The following is a 19,895-nucleotide window of genomic DNA, read 5'->3' as shown; positions in this document are numbered from 1 at the left end:
TGTAAAAAATGTCATATCAGTGCAGTGGGAAAAGCTTTCAATTCTCCAGCAATAGAGAAAACAATTACAAAGTGCACTAAATCCTCCCTCCAAAAATGCCTCTGGGTTTAACACAATATTGCATCCATCTCCATATTATTTGTAGTGCCCTGGATAAAAGGGAGATTACTGAGAACGACTCAAACTTCTCCACGACTCTCTGCTTGGCCAGTAACCATTGAGGCAGATGGGGGTGAGAGCGCTCATCGTCAGTGAAAATGACTGGAAGTCTCACATTCTCAACTTTGGAATTTGACTTGGTACCCGAATAACCATGAGAAAACTATCTTAAAGATCACCTGATGCAGCACACGATCCAAAACATTCACCAGACCTATCTCAAGAAAAATAGGAGAATTTAGCACCATAATGTGCCAAGTTATCAGAAGTCAAATACAAAGTAGTAAGGAACTATACCATATTGCTTGTAGATAGGAGGCTTTCTGTATATGTTAATGCCTTGGTCTGTGGAGAGAAAGTTAAACAGGTTATTGATAATTACACAAAACAATGGAATTTCTTTTTCGATACTAATTCCAAACAAAGTTGAAGATACACATGAATCTAATACAGGATGTACACACACGAGGCAAATGTCAATGTGTCATGTAATTGTGCATCAGAGAAATACCAACAATAAGCTTCAGCAACAACACAGAAAACTACAACATGTGTATAATAGTAATGCGGCAAAATGCAAAGTACTTCAAGATATGAATAATCCGAGCAAGAACAATGGCAACAATTTATGATTAATATTTCTATGTTATGCAAAGATTTGAATAATGCTACACACTGTTTCTGCTTCTGAAGTTTTCTTTATTTAAGTACATTATTCAGGCTATTTATTGAGCAAAACTATTTTTCTGGTGGTAGTCGATTTGATTATGAATGATGTTGCTTTGTCACCTGTAGCTGCAGCAGAGTTGCTTCACAGCTCCAGTGACCCAGGTTCAATCGTAATCTGTGGAGTTTCAATGTGATCCTTGTGACTACATGAATGTAATTTCATATAGGCCGGGAGCTTAATTGGCCACTGTAAATTGCCCCAACAGTGCGGCAGAGTTGGGATGGGAGTTGATAGTAGCGTTGGGAGAGCAAAATGGGATTCATACAGGATTTGTGTAAAAATGAATGATAGTCGGTACTGTCACGTCGTATGACTCCTTGCATAACTCAAGTTCCATTTAGCTTTTTAAGTTCTGAGCTGGTGATTCGGGATAATATATTAAGCATTTTGGATATTTATTAAATAGGAAAGATGTCATCCCGATTTAAAATGTAATGAAATGTGGGAAGCTCGATCCACCATCAAGTTATGTTAACTTCAGCATCTCTGCCATGTTAAGGTATGTCTCCTAAACCTGATCAGATGTAATGCACTTCAATAATAAACTGCCTGAAGCAGAACACTGATTCACGAAGGATCAACAGGTTATCATGGCTGATATGACAACTAGACACAAAACATATGGAAAATGCTATGTGCTGAAAGAGAGCGGAAATGATGACACAAGATTCTTTATCGTGCCTGCACCCTGCTGGTCAGTCAATTCAGCGCACAGATGGAAGAGAAAAGCTTGTCAATTTGAAATCTCCTTTCCAGTTTGAAGAGTTGCAATTTTTAATGGGGAAGTAGATGTGGATTGCATTGGAAATAAAACATGAAGATAAATGTTTCTGATGGTGTTACACCATCATTGTCATCTTTTCATTTGATTATTTTAATTCAGACATCAGCTTTGCTTTCTGCTTTATTTGCTATATTGCTATTTAGATCATTACTGCAATGCAATCTCTCAATTCTTTGTTTTTTGCCTTGTATGTTACAAATAATTAGTTTTTAATGTACGTTGAGACATCAGTACTACCATGGACATTTAGATTGCTATTAATTGCCGCTTCTTCATCTATATTAGTACGGCCGAGAATTGGAGTCTACACCTTCTGTTCAACCTGATGAACCTTCTCGGCACACATAGCTTTTTTGAAAGAATCTACTTTAATTCTGTCAGGTCAGCTGATAGATCTCGGCTCATGGAGCTGTCATTGCCCGTTTGATGAGGGCACTGCTACTATCTGCCTCAGAGGCATTGCTGCTATAGTTTTGCCCTGTATCGATCAGGATCAGCAACATTCCTGGTCCCAAACAGGATGCAGGATAGAGATAATGCTTGTCATATCCTAAATGAAGACTGAGGTTGGATTAGAAGCCTGGTTTAAGTTTTAATCTTTGCTGCTGAATATTCTTCAGAACCAATAATTAATTTCCGCATGCTACAAAACAATAAATTGTGTTACCACTTAAAACAGTCTGTTGGGGGGGGGGGGGGTCTTCTTTTGTTACAGTGATAAATGCATAATACAGCAGAGGCTTTGCAGTGTACTTTGCTTTTGAAATTCGGTTCTGTTGGCTCAAGTAAAACCAAATTTTTAAAACAAGGCTGATTGCACAGGTGCCAGTATATTGTTCCATTATCACACACAATTAATGAAAAATGTTGGAATTGTTAGGAATTAGGAATGTCTAGATCAAATTGAATGCGTGTGAACCTGGTAGATGTTGACGTATTTCTGGCACTAATGTAAAAACAGTCGCATGATTACTCAACCAGCACATTCTAAGGAGTCCCTGTGCAGGCCTTGCTTCAGAAGTGATCAAATAATTTTAAGTCAGGCAAATTTCACAGATTTAAAAACCATTCCAAAGAATCTGTGTGGAGAAATGTAGACAGGACATAAGAGATAGAGACATAGCTACAGCCTAGACTACAACAGCGACCGTTGTGATTAAACTCCTACCTGGGAGATGGAAATGTTTAGGGGTCAGAACATAAGATGGTGTTAGAGGCCTGTTGTCTGGCCGCATAGGAAGAGGGGAGCTCCGACCACTGGATGGCTCATTGCCTCCAATAAGAAGAGTAAAAAAATAATGAGAATGGCATAGACTGCTTTAAACAAAAAAATTAACACAACAAAAATGGATCTACAATAACATAAAGACAAAATCAATTCAAAGGTTAGTTAACAACTCCATAATGATGGGTTAGTTTACATAAAATAATTTATTCTTACTTGGTTAATGAAAACAAAATTACACCAAATAATAAAATGCAAAAATTTTGCTTTAAAGTGAAAATCAATTTATCTATTTTAACACCGAGTACAAATATTTGAACACTCTTGAATAATTTTGGAACAATAACTCTTCAAAATAACACTTCAGCTTATAGTTTAAAGACATATCTATTTCCAGAGAGCTAAAAAAAATCAAATTTATGGGGACTAATATCTATCCCAGGTATAAAAAGTCACTCAATGCAGATAATAAATTGTATCTTCAAAATACATGGTTGCTTTATTTCCACTCTGTCATGAATTTCAAACTCTTATTATTTTGAAAGGTTTCAGTCGCTCTGAATAAAACTTAAGATAAATAATAGCTATTACTCTTGACACACAGTAAGAACTTTTAAAGAAATCTGTAACAGCAGAAAATGTTGGAAACATTCATCAGGACGTGCGGCAGCCAGAGATCCAGAGTCATGACCTTAGGCTGGAGATATTTGTTTCTACTGCCTGAACTGCTGAGAGTTACCAACATGTTCAGCTTCAGTTTCAGATTTCCAGCATCTGCAATTTTTTGATCATCATTTACTAATCAAATGTTCATTTGGTGTGCAATCCCAAGTATGACGGGTAGATGTATTATTATTTTCACATGGACTGAATTACCATGAAAAGCTTTTTATTGCTTAGTATCCTGTTAGGGAAAAGACCACATGTGATTACAATCAAGCCGTTCACAGTGTACAGATTCAGGAAAAATGGTTTAATGTTTAGTGCAAGATAAAGTCCTGTAAACTCTGATTAAAGATAGATAGAAGGTCTACAATAAAGTAGATGGGAATCCAGGACCACTCTAATTGGCACGAGGATGGTTCAGTTGCCTGATAACAGCTGGGAAGAAACTTTGATACACAACATGGCTGGCAATTAAAAAATAACACTGACAGCTACTGGATCATGCTGGATCAACACTATTTAAAAAGATAATTTTATAAAGTCTGTTAATAGTCATTCTTTGTCAAACAATGACCATGGATGGAGTTCTGACATTTTAGGCCTAATGTTATACCAGCTACTCGTGACTCTAGCCTAGATATCGCTGGACACTGCTCTTGGAATCACAGTCCCCGCATGCCCACGTCCTATGGCATGATTAGAAATAAGCACATATGCCCGACACTTAAAATAACATATTGCTGCAGGTATTTGACCATTTGCTTCAGAACCTCTGTTTTTTGGGAGAAAAAAGGTTGATTCATTCTTATAGCGAGGTGCTTCTATTTTGGAGATATTAATCCTCTTATTATATTCAATTTGGTTGTTAACATACATTAAAGCAAATAAATCTTGGGAAAGAACAAACTAAATACAATGATACATTAAAAATAGGTTCATTTTGAAGGATAGACCTGAAGGTCTCTTTCAGGCAATGGCTGCATTTCCAGGTGGCTTTGTGCATTTGTTTATCATTAGGGATTCAACTTTGAGCAATGTTACTATTTTAAGTCATAATTAAAAAATAATAATTGATGCTCTTCTGAATACACCACTAATTGTACCTGATATCATATTTATGGTGTTATGGTCATTGAAGAAAATAATCATAATCTACGACAGCAAAATGAAAATATCAATAGTTGGGGGTTTAAATAGTGCAGGGAAGTCTGATTACTTTAAACAGCAAAGCCATACAGACAGGACTCTTCATGTTTTTAATGTTACTGTCTGAATCATAAAATGGACTATACATTTTATACACGTCAAGGACACTATACTGTAAAAGATTAGAGTATGGGGTCACAGCAAGGTACTAAAATCTACGGACAAATTAACAGGAAACTAAAAAACATTTAAAAATATTTGGACTCTTCATATTAGTTCCTAGATTTTAATTTACCTTTACTAGGAATAAGAAGTGAATAATGTAGTATGCAAACCCCTCTCCCATAATGAACCATTAGTGAGATAAAAAAAAAGTGAAATCTTAAACTTTGCTGCAGCACATTGAAATATGAACAATGAATCAAGTAATTTTGTTGCTCTTTTTCTTTAACAGTGAAACTTGTGGTGGACATAGAAATATAGAAAATAGGTGCAGGCCATTCGGCCCTTCGAGCCAGCACCGCCATTCATTGTGATCATAGCTGATCATCCACAATCAGTAACCCGTGCCTGCCTTCTCCCCATACCCCTTGATTTTGCTAGCCCCAAGAGCTCTATCTAACTCTCTTTTAAATTTATCCAGTGAATTGGTTCCACTGCCTTCTGTGACAGAGAATTCCACAAATTCACAACTCTCTGGGTGAAAAAGTTTTTTTCTCATTTCAGATTTGAATGGCCTCCCCTTTATTATTAGGCTGTGGCCCCTCGTTCTGGACTCCCCCAACATTGGAAACATTTTTCCTGTATCTAGCTTGTCCAGTCCTTTTATAATTTTATATGTTTCTATAAGATCCCCTTTCATCCTTCTAAATTCCAGTGAATACAAGCCCAGTCTTTCCAATCTTTCCTCATATGACAGTTTCTGCCATCCCGGGGAATTAACCTCATGTACCTACGCTGCACTCCCTCAATAGCAAGGATGTCCTTCCTCAAACGAGGAGACCAAAACTGCACACAATACTCCAGATGTGGTATCACCTGGGCCTTGTACAACTGCAGAAGGACCTCTTTGCTCCTATACTCAAATCCTCTCGTTTTGTAGGCCAACATGCCATTAGCTTTCTTCACTGCCTGTTGTAACCTGTATGTTTACTTTCAGTGACTGGTGTATGAGGATACCCAGGTCTCGATGCAATTCCCTTTACCTAATCTGACACCATTCAGATAATAATCTGCCTCCTTGTTCTTGCTGCCAAAGTGGATAACCTCACATTTATCTACATTATACTGCATCTGCGCACTCACTCAACCTGTCCAAGTCACCCTGCAACCTCCTGGTATCCTCTTCGCAGTTCACACTGCCACCCTTCTAATGCAATGCTACTTATAAATATGTTTCATTAAACTAAAACGTGTCAAAGGGAATTGAAAATGATATGGTTTTCTACAGCAATGTAGCTGCAATGAGAGTCAATTATCCCCCAAACTGATTTAAATCACTTCTCCAATTATTTTAGCAATTATAGACTCGGATCGACGTGTTGCAGATAGCATAATTCTCATTGCCGAGTGAATGAATTTATATGATATGTTTCTTTTAAATAATTTGCATGGATAGTGAAGTGTGGCAGCAGTTAGTGAATGTAAAATGCAAAGAGTGGAAGCATTTAAACATTTCATTTGCTTCAAAGAAAACAAAGTGCAGCAGGTCAGGCAGCATCTCTGGAAGATATGGACAGTGGATGTTTCATGTTGGGAACTTCTACAGACTAATTGGAAGAGGGGAGAGAAAACTAGAAAAGAATTGGGGGCAGCACAAAAACTGGCGAGCGATAGGTGGATACAGGTGGGAGGAGTTTTGATTGGCGGATGGGTAAAGGAACCCAGGTGGGCATATTTTTGCAAATCATTATAGATCCAATTGCTCTGGGTGCTACATACTGATTAAAGGTGGTGAATGCTATCAGCTAAAATCAAACAGCAAACACTAAACCTCTTTATAAAAAAGGGTTTGCAATGATAAGCAAGATCAATCTTTATGATTCCAGTCTTGGACATCTGAGGGGATCCAGTTACATCAACAATGGAAAATCTTCCCAAAAGCTGGACATTTTGATAGCTTTGATATAACAGTGAATTGTACTCTGTAAGTTTTTGCACTTTGTTCCCTGGAAACAGTGATGTATAATAACTCTGGGAACAATATTCTAGGGAGTGGGAAGCAAAAATGAGTACGAGTCCCAATTTCTGGCAAAACATAAATTGCTGAAGGAGCCCAGCAGGTCAGAGGGCATCTGGGGACAGAATGGACAGACATTTTGAGTCAGACAGATTGGAGTTGGGGGGGGGGGAGCGAGAAAAGGGAGATGGGGGGGAGGAGCGAGAAAATGTAGATGGGGGTGGGACTAAGCCTAGCAAGTGATAGTGCATATGGGTGATAGGGGTTTGGTTGGCATATAGGTGGAGTAAGTGCCAGAGGCTGGAGGTGAGAAGGATCAGATAGAGAGAGGAGAGAGGAGAGAAGGAGTGAAATGTAAAGCTGGACGGAGAGATGTGGATGGAAGGAGACAGGGGGTAGGGGAAAGAGGAGGAATGAAAGGAAAATGGATGACTTGGGATGGGAGATGATTGTGCAAAGGAGGGGAAAAGAGCAGGGTGTATGTGTGTGTGGGGGGTGAATGGAGGTAGATGGAGTGATAGGAGCAGAATTAGGCCATTCTGCCCATCAATACTCCGCCATTCAATCATGGCTGATCTACCTCTCCCTCCTAACCCCATTCTCCTGCCTTCTCCCCATAACCTCTGACATCTGTACTAATTAAGATGGTGGGAGAAATGTGAACACACTGGGGCCGGGCAACCTGTGAAAATAAAGGGCAGCAGGTTATCATTTGAAGTTGGAGAATTCAATGTTCATGCCGTTGGGTTTTAGTTTAGTTTAGTTTTAGTTAAGAGATACAACACTGAAACAGGCCCTTCGGCCCACCAACTCTATGCTGACCAGCGATCCCCGCACATTAACACTATCCTACACACACCCGGGACAATTTAGAATTATACCAAGCCAATTAACCTACAAACCTGTACATCTTTGGAGTGTGGGAGAAAACCATAGTTCCCGGGGAAAACCCACGCGGCCTCAGGGAGAATGTACAAACTCCGCACAAGCACCTGTAGTCAGGATCGAACCTGGATCTCTGACGCTGTAATGCAGCAACTTTAGCACTTCACCACTGTGCCACCGGGTTGTAAACTACCCAAGTGAAATACAAGGTGCTGTTCCTCTAGTTTGTTTGTGGCCTCACTCTAGCAATATGGACAGAAAGGATGAAATGGGAAGGGGCGTTAAAGTGGTTAGCAATTGGGACATCCAGCAGGCCTGAGATCTGGCTTTACATTTTGAGTACTGGGTTGTTCAACATAGTGGATTTGTTTAAATGCTGTCACTGTGGAATTCGAGTGGGCTGGCCAGAGGTCCATATTTGCACTGAGGAGAAACAAGCGCTTCCCTGGGTCTTTTTGGCAAACAGTGAGGAAAGGGCTTTGGGAAGATCCCACGGGAGTTAACAGTTGTAGATGGGGGAAAGAGGATGAAGTCTGGAACAGGAGGCTGTGCTGATCCTGGACTCAAAGAAGTTTTGACTAAATTGTAGGACTGCTTTTTGCTTTTTACCAACAGCTGACCTGTTTCAGCATGTCAGGAAAGATTTTCTCTGAGATCCTGAGTGAAATGCCTTTGGGGTCTGATTAAACTCTAAGGATCTCAGATCGTGTAAATTTGTGAGGAAACTGAAGCTAAATGTCTCACCTGTTGATAGAACCATGCATGTTTGCAATTCAGACACTGACAAAAGGTTATGTACAGGCAGGTTTAGTAAATTGCTCATCTATATTTCAACCAAAAGTAAAGATTTCCAGATAGAACAACATCCTTGTTTTTATTGGACTGCATTAAACATAGAAAAATACTGTATGTGTAGCAGTATCCTGATCCTGCTTTTTCCCCATATCCCTTGATTTCTTTAGCCCTAAGAGCTAGATCTAACTCTCTCTTGAAAACATCCAGTGAATTGGCCTCCACTGCCTTCTGTGGCAGAGAATTCCACAGATTTACAACTCTCTGGGTGAAGAAGTTTTTCCTCTGCTGTAACATCTTTAACAATCGACTCAAGCATCTTCCCCACTACCGATGAAAGGCTAACTGGTCTATAATTCCCCGTTTTCTCTCTCCCTTCTTTCTTAAAAAGTGGGATTTACATTGGATCAGTTCCTGTGGACTGGAGGGTAGCCAGAGTCGAAAGAACATTGGAAAACGATCACCAATGCATCCACGATTTCTCGGGCCACCTCCTTGAGTACCCTGGGATGGAAACCATCAGGCCCTTGGGATTTATCTGCCTTCAGTCCCAACAGTTTACCCAACACCATTTCCTGACTAATGTGGATTCCCTTCAGTTCCTCCCTCCCACTAGATCCTCGGTCCCCTACTATTTCTGGGAGATTGTTTGTGTCTTCCTTAGTGAAGACAGAACCAAAGTACTCATTTAACGTTCTGCCATTTCTTTGTTTCCCATTATAAATTCACCTGCCTCCGATTGTAAGGGACCTACATTTGTCTTCACTAATCTTTTCCTTTTTACATTTCTAAAGAAGCTTTTAGAGTCAGTAAAGCTTTTAGAGTCCAGGGCATTTAACAATAAATTGTACAAGGGTCGTGAGCTCTGGCCTGAAAGGAATGAATGAGGTCGATGCCCATATGCCAAAAGAGCTCCAAATAATTAAACATCACGCAACTCTTACATAATTGTGATCTATGTAAATAAATAACATAAACGCAAACTTCCAACATGAAGAAAATACTGGAAAACATTTCAGCAGGTCATAAAAATGGAAACAACACCACGAAAAAAAAAGACACAAAGTGCTGGAGTAACTCAGCGGGTCAGGCAACATCACTGGAGAACATGGATAGGTTCTTAAAGAAGGGACCCGACTTGAAACGTCACCTATCCATGTTTGCCAGAGATGCAGCCTGGCCTGCTGAGTTACTCCAGTACTTTGTACCTTTCTGTGTAAACCAGCATCTGCAGTGCCTTGTATCCACCACCAAAAATAAGATGTGTGAATCTGAAAAATAGAGTTGCATTTACATAATGTCTTTGACACACCTATCGGAATTTCTTTAAGCGCTTTAAAGATGAAGTTGCCAATGAGCACCTGCCAGCCTCTATAAATAGTAAAATATTTTGGTGAGGTGTACAAATTGATGACTGAAGGATAATTGCTTTCCCTCAAAATAGAGCATGGGATCTTTAATAAAAAAAAAACCTCAGATGGCAGATTGGGCTTAACAATTCAATTAAAACACATTTTGTCCAATAGTGCTAAACTATTGAAGTAGAAACAAAGAACTACAGATGCTTGTTCGTACCAAAGACAGGCACAAAGTGCTGGAGTAACTCAGTGGATCAGGCAGCATCTCTGAAGAAAAAGGATGGGTGACATTTTGGGTTGGGACCCTTCCTCTGACCTGAAACAAAACCCATCCTTTTCCTCCACAGATACTGCCTGATCCGCTGGGTTGCTCCAGCACTTTGTGTTTATGTATTGTGCAGCAAGGTCAGCCTTGATCTCTGGAGTGGCAAAAGAACCCAAAACCCTTGCGACTGGGAGACTGTTAAAGGTGAGCCACATAACTAACATATAAACATTTTCCATCATCATACAGTCTGCCATGATACCACTCTTAAAATGAAACCAATACACAGCTGAAAAATAGAAGAGTATCACTCAACCTGCAAAAAAACCCAACTCTCATCATGACCAGTTATGTGAAATTAATTGACCATTATTATGACTGCTTTTGTGATATGATTCTGTGAGATGAATGGCCCAGCTGTTGTCAGGGTTGTGTGATTGGAATTCTTCACTTACCAGGCCTGTGAAAGTGCTGTGGACTCCGGACAACAGTGGGTGTGTAGCAGTGACAGCTGTAGACAGGAGAGCTGATGGAGCCCTGGCTGGAGGACCTGTGCACCGTTCGATCACGAGCGTCATGGCATCCCTGAAATATATTTCCATGTGTTACATCCTCGGCTCAAACAACAAAGAGAGCCTTACCGTCTTATGTTTTAAAGTGACCCATCTCAATGAGAGAGCTGAGAAAGAATTTGAGTGTGAAGTGAACATACAATGAGACCAGAATGGTACAAATGTATCAATAATTAAAGCTGAAAGCATCTCAGCTGAGTCCATCTAAAGGGATCATCCAACTTTAATGACATAGAGTCTTAGAATCATACTATATCACTGTGTTGTTAAAGTCAAAGACTGACAGTAAAGAATTAATCAACTACACAATATTACTCTATAAATGAGAATTACTCTCTGTAAAGTAGGAATGGCCTCAATTTCAAATTAACAGCTTCTCTTGAAAAATAGACTAAATAAAATCATTCCTTTTTTTAATATCATCTGTTACTGGAAGATTTAAAATATGCAGTAAATAATTTATTCTGAAGAAGGTCATTGGTAGTACAATAAAATATTAAATATCTGTGTTCATTGGAGACTCTTTGAGAATATGGGGATGATAAAAAAATTATTGTTAATGCAAACTCAAAGGTCCTTTTCCATGCTTTGTGATTGCAGGACTCTGAATAACAGGATGTAGATAATGTCAAATAGCAGTGTTTTCTAGCTTGCATCCTTAAAAACTGTGCACCTGCATCATATTTTGTTCAGTATGAGCTAAAGGATATTAAGAGTATCTGCGAACCTATATCCCAATGTGGTTGCACAGTGTATTTACACTGTTATTTTCAGGTCTAAATTTAAGCTGTAATTATTTTTTAGAAATTGTTGATTTCGTTAACATGGTCAATAATTTAAAACATTTTTTTAAATGCACGGAATATGTGCAAGCGGTAAAAAAAAACAGACTTTACAATCCTGTGTACTATTATTTATCAGTTCTAATTGCTATCCAACTGTGGCCTCTTCCTTTATCAAACCCCTTTCTTTGATCTTGACACTCTTCTGGAAACTTCAGGCTTGTGTTGTATTTGAAATGTGCAACAAATTACAATTTTCTTTTTGGGAGGGGGGAGGTGGAAAGGGTGTCAAGCAAATTAGTTTCAGCTCATCACACAACTGTTTTACCACAGGTCCCTGGCTTTGTTGCCAGCTGAGGTTCAAACGCCTAACACTGTAGGCAACATTGCTCATTTAGTCCTTCCAGCTGTGCCTCATGAAGGTTCTCTGATGAAACAAAGAACCTGCAGATCGATGCTGCAATAAATGTAGTTGGGATTTTAGTTTGATTAAGCCTTCAGTCAGATCCGTTTGCGGCATTTTAAGTCGACTGACAATCGCATTGAACAAAACTGCTTTAAGATGGTGCTGAAGGTACACTTTTGATCTCAGTGGAAATTTTGTGCTACCACGTTAGAATGCTCGATTAAAATTGGCTTAGTTAAGACTGTGTAAGCAGCAGCCTCTCAGCAGTCCTTTAACAAGCTTGATTTTTCAGGGGTTGAGTTTTTGGTCAACATCATGCAGAGCCAGAAAGCTTGAAGAAACACAACTTTTGTTCCAACTTTGTCAGAAAGCATTATTACTTCTTTTCACTAAAAAGAACAAAAAACTGCACAACAGTTGCAGTGTACTCCTGGCTGGCCAAGCGAAGGATACGAAGTTAAAAAAAGTAACGTTAGTCAAAGCTAACTCAACTTCTTACTTTAACTGAAAGAAAAGGCACAAGGACAACAAAATGATTTGAATCACATAGAGAATCACAAGACAGGAAGATAGACACCAGACAGGACCTGAACACAGGAAGAAAAGTCAGTAAGGAGGTGTGATAGATTTAGAAGAGGATTTAGGAAGGTAGTTGAACTGGCATTATTGGGCTTTATTTAACATTTTATTAAATATTTTTCAGACACAAGAGCAGTTGGGTAAAACCAACATAGTGCATATAAGACAGTGGGAAAAAAACCATGGGAATAGGAGTCAATTTTTGACTTGTAAGGAGATAGTTCACTTAAAGTTAAAAAAACTGAATATAATACAGTGTAGCCAGTATTTATAGTCATCTCACCAGTAGGTCAGTATGATTGATAGGCACAGAGTGCTGGAGAACTCAGCGGGTCAGGCAGCATCTCTGGAGAAAAAGGATGGGAGACGTTTCGGGTCAGGACCCTTCTTTAGACCTGACTCAAAATGTCACCTATCCTTTTTCACCAGAGATGCTGCATGATCCACTAAGTTGCTCCAGCACTTTGTGTCTCTCTTTGATATAAACCTGCATTTACAGTTCCTTCTCCACAGGTCAGTATGACAATAAACCATAGACAATAGGTGCAGGAGTAGGCCATTCGACCCTTCAAGCCAGCACCACCATTCAATGTGATCATGGCTGATCATTCTCAATCAGAGACAGAGGTTCACCTGCACCTCCTCCAACCTCATCTATTGCATCCGCTGCTCTAGATGTCAGCTTCTCAATCAGCACCCCGTTCCTGCCTTCTCCCCATACCCCCTGACTCCGTTATCCTTAAGAGCTCTATCTAGCTCTCTCTTGAATGCATTCAGATAATTGGTCTCCACTGCCTTCTGAGGCAGAGAATTCCACAGATTTACAACTCTCTGACTGAAAAAGTTTTTCCTCATCTCCGTTCTAAATGGCCTACCCCTTACTCTTAAACTGTGGCCCCTGGTTCTGGACTCCCCCAACATTGGGAACATGTTTCCTACCTCTAACGTGTCCAACCCCTTAATAATCTTATATGTTTCGATAAGATCCCCTCTCATCCTTCTAAATTCCAGTGTTTACAAGCCTAGCCGCTCCAGTCTTTCAACATAGGACAGTCCCGCCATTCCAGGAATTAATCTAGAAAACCTACGCTGCATGCCCTCAATAGCAAGAATATCCTTCCTCAAATTTGGAGACTAAAACTGCACACAGTACTCCAGGTTCGGTCTCCCTAGGGCCCTGTACAACTGCAGAAGGACCTCTTTGCTCCTATACTCAACTCCTCTTGTTATGAAGGCCATAACAAGAAGTTATGAACTCCTCTTGTTATGATTGCATGGTACTCCCTTATAATTGATTTATTATGAAAATAATTGGTGTACTACAATCCCTGGCATAAATGTCAGAGGCCAGTTAATGGCAACTGCAAGTATCCATAATTAATTTCCTTAATTTAAGTGTGAACATCATTTATCAGGTATGCAAGTCTTTGAAATAACAGCCAGGATCCCGTGTTAGAAGTAGTCCTGATCACACTTACTGCAGGATACATTTCAGAATCATCAAACAGCAGTGGTACAGGGTGACACAGCATTGTCCTTGTGTATCTCCTACATCTTAAATGTAGCAACACTGCAATCAGCTTTAGCAAGCGACAAAACATCTCAGTGCCTGTTGTTCTCAATGGCTCAGTGCAGGGCGACACAGTGGTGCGCGGTAGAGATGCTGCCTCACAGTGCCAGAGACCCAAGTTCGATCCTGTCAATGGATGCTGTCTGTATGGAGTGAGAGGGACCAGGTAAATACTGGAGTGACAGACCACCAATAGCAATCCCATATCTAGCCCCTTGTATTTCTCAATAGGGAAAATATCAGGGCAAGCACCTGTGTAAAACAACAGCGAGTTCCAATTAATGTGAACCATGCCGTTTACGTGTTTTTGTTTGATGGATCAATCCTTCTATGGATTTCTGTTTAAATTGGTCCAGTCACCAATAATAAACAGAAAAGATCAATCACTCTATGCCAGAAAGCAATTGCCAACAGAAAATGTTCTTTTCGCAAGGATTGGTGGTATTTATGGGACTTTTAGATAGGCACTTGGAAATGCAGGGAATAGTGGGATGTGGATCTCGTAGAGGCAGATCAGACTCATTTATCTCGGCATCATGTTCCGCACAGTTATTGTGGGTCGAAGGGCCTTGTCCTGTGCTGTTGTGTAGGTGATATTGTCCACACTGTTACAGAGACAGAATATACCAGAATACAGTGAGTATACTATCTATGGCCCTTTTGATGACTTCCTCATTAGAGTCGTCTTGAGTAATTAAGACAACAGTAGACTGCATTTTTGATTTGAAAGACAAGAGGCAGAATAAAACAAAAATTGGATTGCAATCAGTCTAATCCATTCGATGAAGACCTCCCACCTAAAAGGTCAGCATGATATTTCTCGTTTAGATACTGCGATACATTTCCAGCAATTAATATTTTAATTTGAGATTTCTAGCATTGACAGATTTCTGTTCATCTGCACGAGAAGATGGTAAGTGAGTGATGATTACATTGGGCTCCACTGTGATGTGCTTTGCTTCAGTATCCCATGAGTATTGTTAAACCAAACTTCACCATTCTATCGAAGATAGGCACAAAATGTTGGAGTAACTCAGCGGGTCAGACAATATCTCTGGAGAAATGGAATAGGTGACGTTTCGGGTCAAGAGCCTACTTCAGACTGGAATGTCTTTCAATGAAACGTCACCTGTTCCTTTTCTCCAGAGACGCTGCCTGACCCGCTCAGCATTTTGTGTCTATCTCAGGTGTAAACTAGCATCTGCAGTTCCTTCATTCACAATTCTACCCATGCATTGAAGAATACACTATGGCAGGAAGCAAAAGAGGATTGCAAAGAGAAGGCTGAGAGGTGAATGTGAAGGGATATACTGACCTCAGCTGAAGGTGTAGGGGAAAGTGTCCTTGGCGACTGGTAGATATTTTAAAAAAGAAAAAAATACATGTAAAACCATTTTTCTGGGAAACATCAGATATAAATTAAATAAGTCTGAGAAAATGACTCACCATAAACCTTTTGGTTTATTTCTGGGGCATATGGACTCAGACAAAGACATTTCATGATTTAAAAAAAAGGTAATGTTACATTACACAAAATATTCTCATATATGCCATAATGAAACAGATGCAAGTCAGGAAAACATGAACAAACTAAATCAATAAAGCATGAGCGAACACACACAAATTGTTAATGCTGATATTAAAAATAATTGCTTATTCATAGATAGAATTTCCAAAAGTGCTGAATGTGATTGTGTTCCTTCTTTGACTATTTCAATTTAGCAAAGGGGATCTCAGCCAAACACATTATTTAGAAATTATCCAGTGCATTTGATTAGAATTGTGTCTTTTTCCTTGTCTGGACTAATTGATAGCTCACCTTGAGTAACAGTCCACTATTAAGTTAAGCAAAAAGTATCATTGAGTGCTTGTATAGTGCAGGCGGCAGAGTTCATGAGAAAATAAGAGGGGGCAGCGAGTGTGGTGTAGTCATCCTGCCACTGCGTTCCTTCATGATCAGCAGTCTCCCTTTTGTGCCTCACCATTATCCATATGGGAGCTGAAACGCTAATAATTGGCAGATTAGACAACTGAGGGGCCCTTCTAGTCAGTTTTGTCTCAAATGTTGTTCAACATCAAATGTCCAGCTGCAGCAAGATTTATTAAATTGCATTCAGAATTGGGAACGTTGGCTCCTCTTTATTTTGTCTTATTTGAGCTAAAACCAACTGTAACACTACTACTAGAATGAGATCATCTAACTCAATTCAGATTCAACCAGTGAACTGTAGGTGGCTCACTATTGCAGTGTGCAATGATGCTTACAACATTGCAAGAACCTCAACATATGAAATCATACATCATGGAAGTAGGCCAATTGTTCCATTGTGCTGTAGTTCTTTATTTATGTTACTAAGCTGCTCTTTCCTCATGATCCGACGATTTATTTCCTCTTTCAGGTAATTAACCCCATCAATGTTTTAAGCTACTCAGAAACTTGCTTTTAATATCCGCTCAGTCAATGTACTCCACATTATCATAAGTCGTTGAGCTGCATCAAAGTCTCCTCATCTCCTCGACAGATTTTTTTTTTTGACACTCCTCTTAAAACTGAACACCTGCCAATGGAGGGAGGCTTGCTTCTCAGGGAGAATTGTTCATCCCTCCAGATACAGTCACAACATTCCACTTACACTGTAATGCTGCCACAGAACTCAGGACTGCAGACTCTAGTAGGGTGCAACAATAAGTTAGGTAATACCTGTCACAAGGCAAAAGCAAATCACGGCTGGCCTGTCCAAAAATAACTGTATGTACCCTGGCCTCGCAATTGGCAGATAGCAAGAGCTCTCTTTGGTGTTGTTACTTCTGGGCCTAGTAACAATGTTGTCAGAGGAAGGCTGTGGCGAAGCGTGAGTAGAGTAGATTGCCAATCCTTTCCCGGACAACTTGGCTCTGCATTTCTACGTTCAAATCATTTATCATTTTGAGAGAAATATAGTAAGCAGAGGTAATCTGCACAATGCTCTTGTGGCACCTTCAATAGTTGTAGTCTCCCCATCCACAACGTTTATAAACTACAATATATCAAAACTGCTGGTTTTTTTTTGTATTGTGTATTTCACACAAGGCAAGAACCTCAAGCTCAGAGCAAATTTAATTAAATCATTTCTTTGAAGCATTTGCCCACATTCCTCACTGATAACACTGAACTTGGCTTTTCTCCTTTTCACACATAAAAGAATTCCATGAACCATCAGACTGTGACATTTATTGACAGCAATCCCAGGAATGATCACCCTCTCAAGCATCCAAGTACAATTATATGTTATTTTGGCCCCAAGTTTTAGAGGACACGCCATGACTACACAGCTCATAGCACACGCGTTTTCACAGTAAAAATATTTTATAACTTCTTTCAATTTTATGCTGATTTTCCAAAATGTTGCATTATTGTGGACTGGTACTATTGAAGCAAATTATTATAATATCTAATTGTATGTTACACAACCAAACCATATACTGGACTCAGGTAAGTAAGACAGGTTAGGAGTTGAATGATTTGATCATTTTAGAAATGATAGGAAGCGTCCGATCAAGGATGGAATTTTAATTTGGCAAACATTTCTTTCAATTTGTAACGCTGCTTTAAAAATGAGACAAATTTGACAATGGAGAATATTCTCCCAAGAGGAACCAGTCCATGAGAATTGATCTGCTTTCTTAAAAACCAGCCCAAATTTCAATGAGTTAATAAAGTTAGTAGGGTCAATAGAAATATGCTTCACACATATTTTCACAAGAAACCTGCAACAATTCCAGCACCCAAATACAATTAATTTCAACTGGCCAATTATCCCCATTAATAACAAACAAAAGAATCAATGGTAAAATATCAAAGTACATAATTTCATTTATTAGTTTCCTTGCTTCTGCTTTAGATGGGAAAGTAGAGAATGGTTCATTCAGCTGATGCAGAGTTCGCCCAGGTTTTCTGCTGGTTTCTATTGACCCTTTAGCCTCGGCAATCAGTGAAGTTAATTGCATTCCGAACCACAAGAGTTCTTGTGCAAAAAAACTCATCACCAATTTACAGTTTCCTCTGAAAAATGAGTCGTTGTCGCTTCCTGCGCATTGACACTGTCAACAAAGAATCCGTTTTTCCATTTTCAGCACTGCGCATTAATTTATAACCAACAAACTCTTATTGAGTCCCAGATTTCTAATGTAAAGCTCTGAATACAAATATCTGCTATTCAAGTGCTGCCTTATCCCAGGAATCAATCCACGCTGTAACAGTATCCAAGGAAATTATGTCCTCCTTTAATTTGCCATCCAGCCAAAGACAGGCCTACAAAAAAAAAGACAACATGCTGGAGTAACTCAGCGGTTCAGGCAGCATCTCTGGAGAACTTGATGTTTTGGGTTGGGACCTTCTCGTCTGAAGAAGGATCCCGACCTGAAACATCACCTATCCACGTCCCCCAGAGATGCTGCCTGGCCCAATGATTTACTCGAGCACTATGTGCTTTGTTTTGCAAAACAGCATGTGGAGTTCCTCACTTCTACAAAATAAAGGTTCATTTAAGCTCAATTTCTTGATGTTCAGTTTGTATTCTTTACACTTCCACCAGAACTGCTACCCTCCCAAATGTCAAGCATCTATACTGGTTTGGGTTTCCATCTTGAGTTAATAGGATCTCCAAATACAAAACCTCTTTGGATTTTCTACAAACTTCATTGAGAGGATTGGGACAAACAATCTGTCCACTGGCTGTTACAAGTGGATCAAAAATGCAAGTTTATCCCAGGATATCTAGCGAAACAAATACAAGACAATGAATGGGTAAGATTAATGTACCTCTCCCATACTATGACGCTCATGTCTATCTTCAATAGTAGCACCGAAATATGGCTCATATGTGATCAGGTCAGGACGTTCAATATCATAAATGGCCTTAACTTTGGGGATCGCAGCCAGATCCTTATAGTCAAGAATCTCATTGTCCACTTTTGCCTGGGAAAAGAAAATATAGAAGAATATTTCAGAGCTTAACCAATCTGATGTAATCGAATTTCTTAATCTCAAGCGAAAATACAAGATAACAATATCATGTCTAAAGAAAAAGAAATGAAGACCAGTATTTCAAATGGGGCGGCATTGCTGCCTTACAGCGCCAGGGAACCGGGTTTGACCTTGAATATGGGTGCTGTCTGTACAAAATTGTACGTTATCCTCGTGAGCACGTGGGTTTTCTCAGGGTGCACCAGTTTCATCCCACATTCCAAAGACGTACAAGTTTGTAGGTTAATTGGCTGCAGTAAACATTGTAAATTGTCCCTAGTGTTTGGGATAGTGCTCGTGCACTGGGCTTGCTGGTTGACATGGACTCGGTGGGCCGAAGGGCCTGTTTCCGCACGGTATCTCAAAACGAAACTAAACCAAATGGAACAAGCAACAGGGAAAACAAGGTCTTTGGTTATGTTTTCATACATTGGCAGCTTCAAGGCAACTGGATTTGTAAAGATAACTTAATATTCTTGCACACATTTGCACTGCAGATCAAGGAGGATTTTGCCCCTAATTTGTTGAGTGTGTTTCATCAATTCCGCAGATACATCCAGAATAGCAAGGGTTGGGTACACGTTTTGTTTACTTTAGAGACACAGTGTGGAAACAGGCCTTTCAGCTCACAGAGCCCACACTGACCATCGATCACCTGTTCACACTAGTTCCATGTTATCCCACTTTTGCATCTCCATTCCCTGCACATTCCCTCCAAACCCGCACGTCTTTGGGATATGGGAGGAATCCGGAGCACACCAAGGAAACCCATGTCGTCACAGGGAGAATGTG

The 19,895-nt window shown here is 39.7% G+C and overlaps 1 protein-coding gene across 3 annotated transcripts in view; it reads right to left on the bottom strand.

The window, feature by feature from the left end:
* The window catches only part of ablim1b (actin binding LIM protein 1b), a 255,966-nt gene that overhangs the window by 35,590 nt on the left and 200,481 nt on the right, over positions 1–19,895 (bottom strand). For 2 of the 3 annotated variants that reach the window (XM_078413455.1, XM_078413457.1), the window contains exons 10-14: positions 18,900–19,055; positions 15,414–15,449; positions 10,645–10,774; positions 2,842–2,946; positions 457–504 (exon numbers count right to left, since the gene is read on the bottom strand). In XM_078413455.1, the coding sequence (XP_078269581.1) occupies positions 457–504; positions 2,842–2,946; positions 10,645–10,774; positions 15,414–15,449; positions 18,900–19,055 (475 nt within the window). The remainder of the gene's footprint in view (positions 1–456; positions 505–2,841; positions 2,947–10,644; positions 10,775–15,413; positions 15,450–18,899; positions 19,056–19,895) is intronic. The other variant, XM_078413456.1, reaches the window with a different exon arrangement.

Source organism: Rhinoraja longicauda, chromosome 16 (assembly GCF_053455715.1).
Source record: "Rhinoraja longicauda isolate Sanriku21f chromosome 16, sRhiLon1.1, whole genome shotgun sequence".
NCBI classification, from domain to species: Eukaryota; Metazoa; Chordata; class Chondrichthyes; order Rajiformes; family Arhynchobatidae; genus Rhinoraja; species Rhinoraja longicauda.
This window is presented reverse-complemented; position numbering and strand designations above follow the sequence as displayed.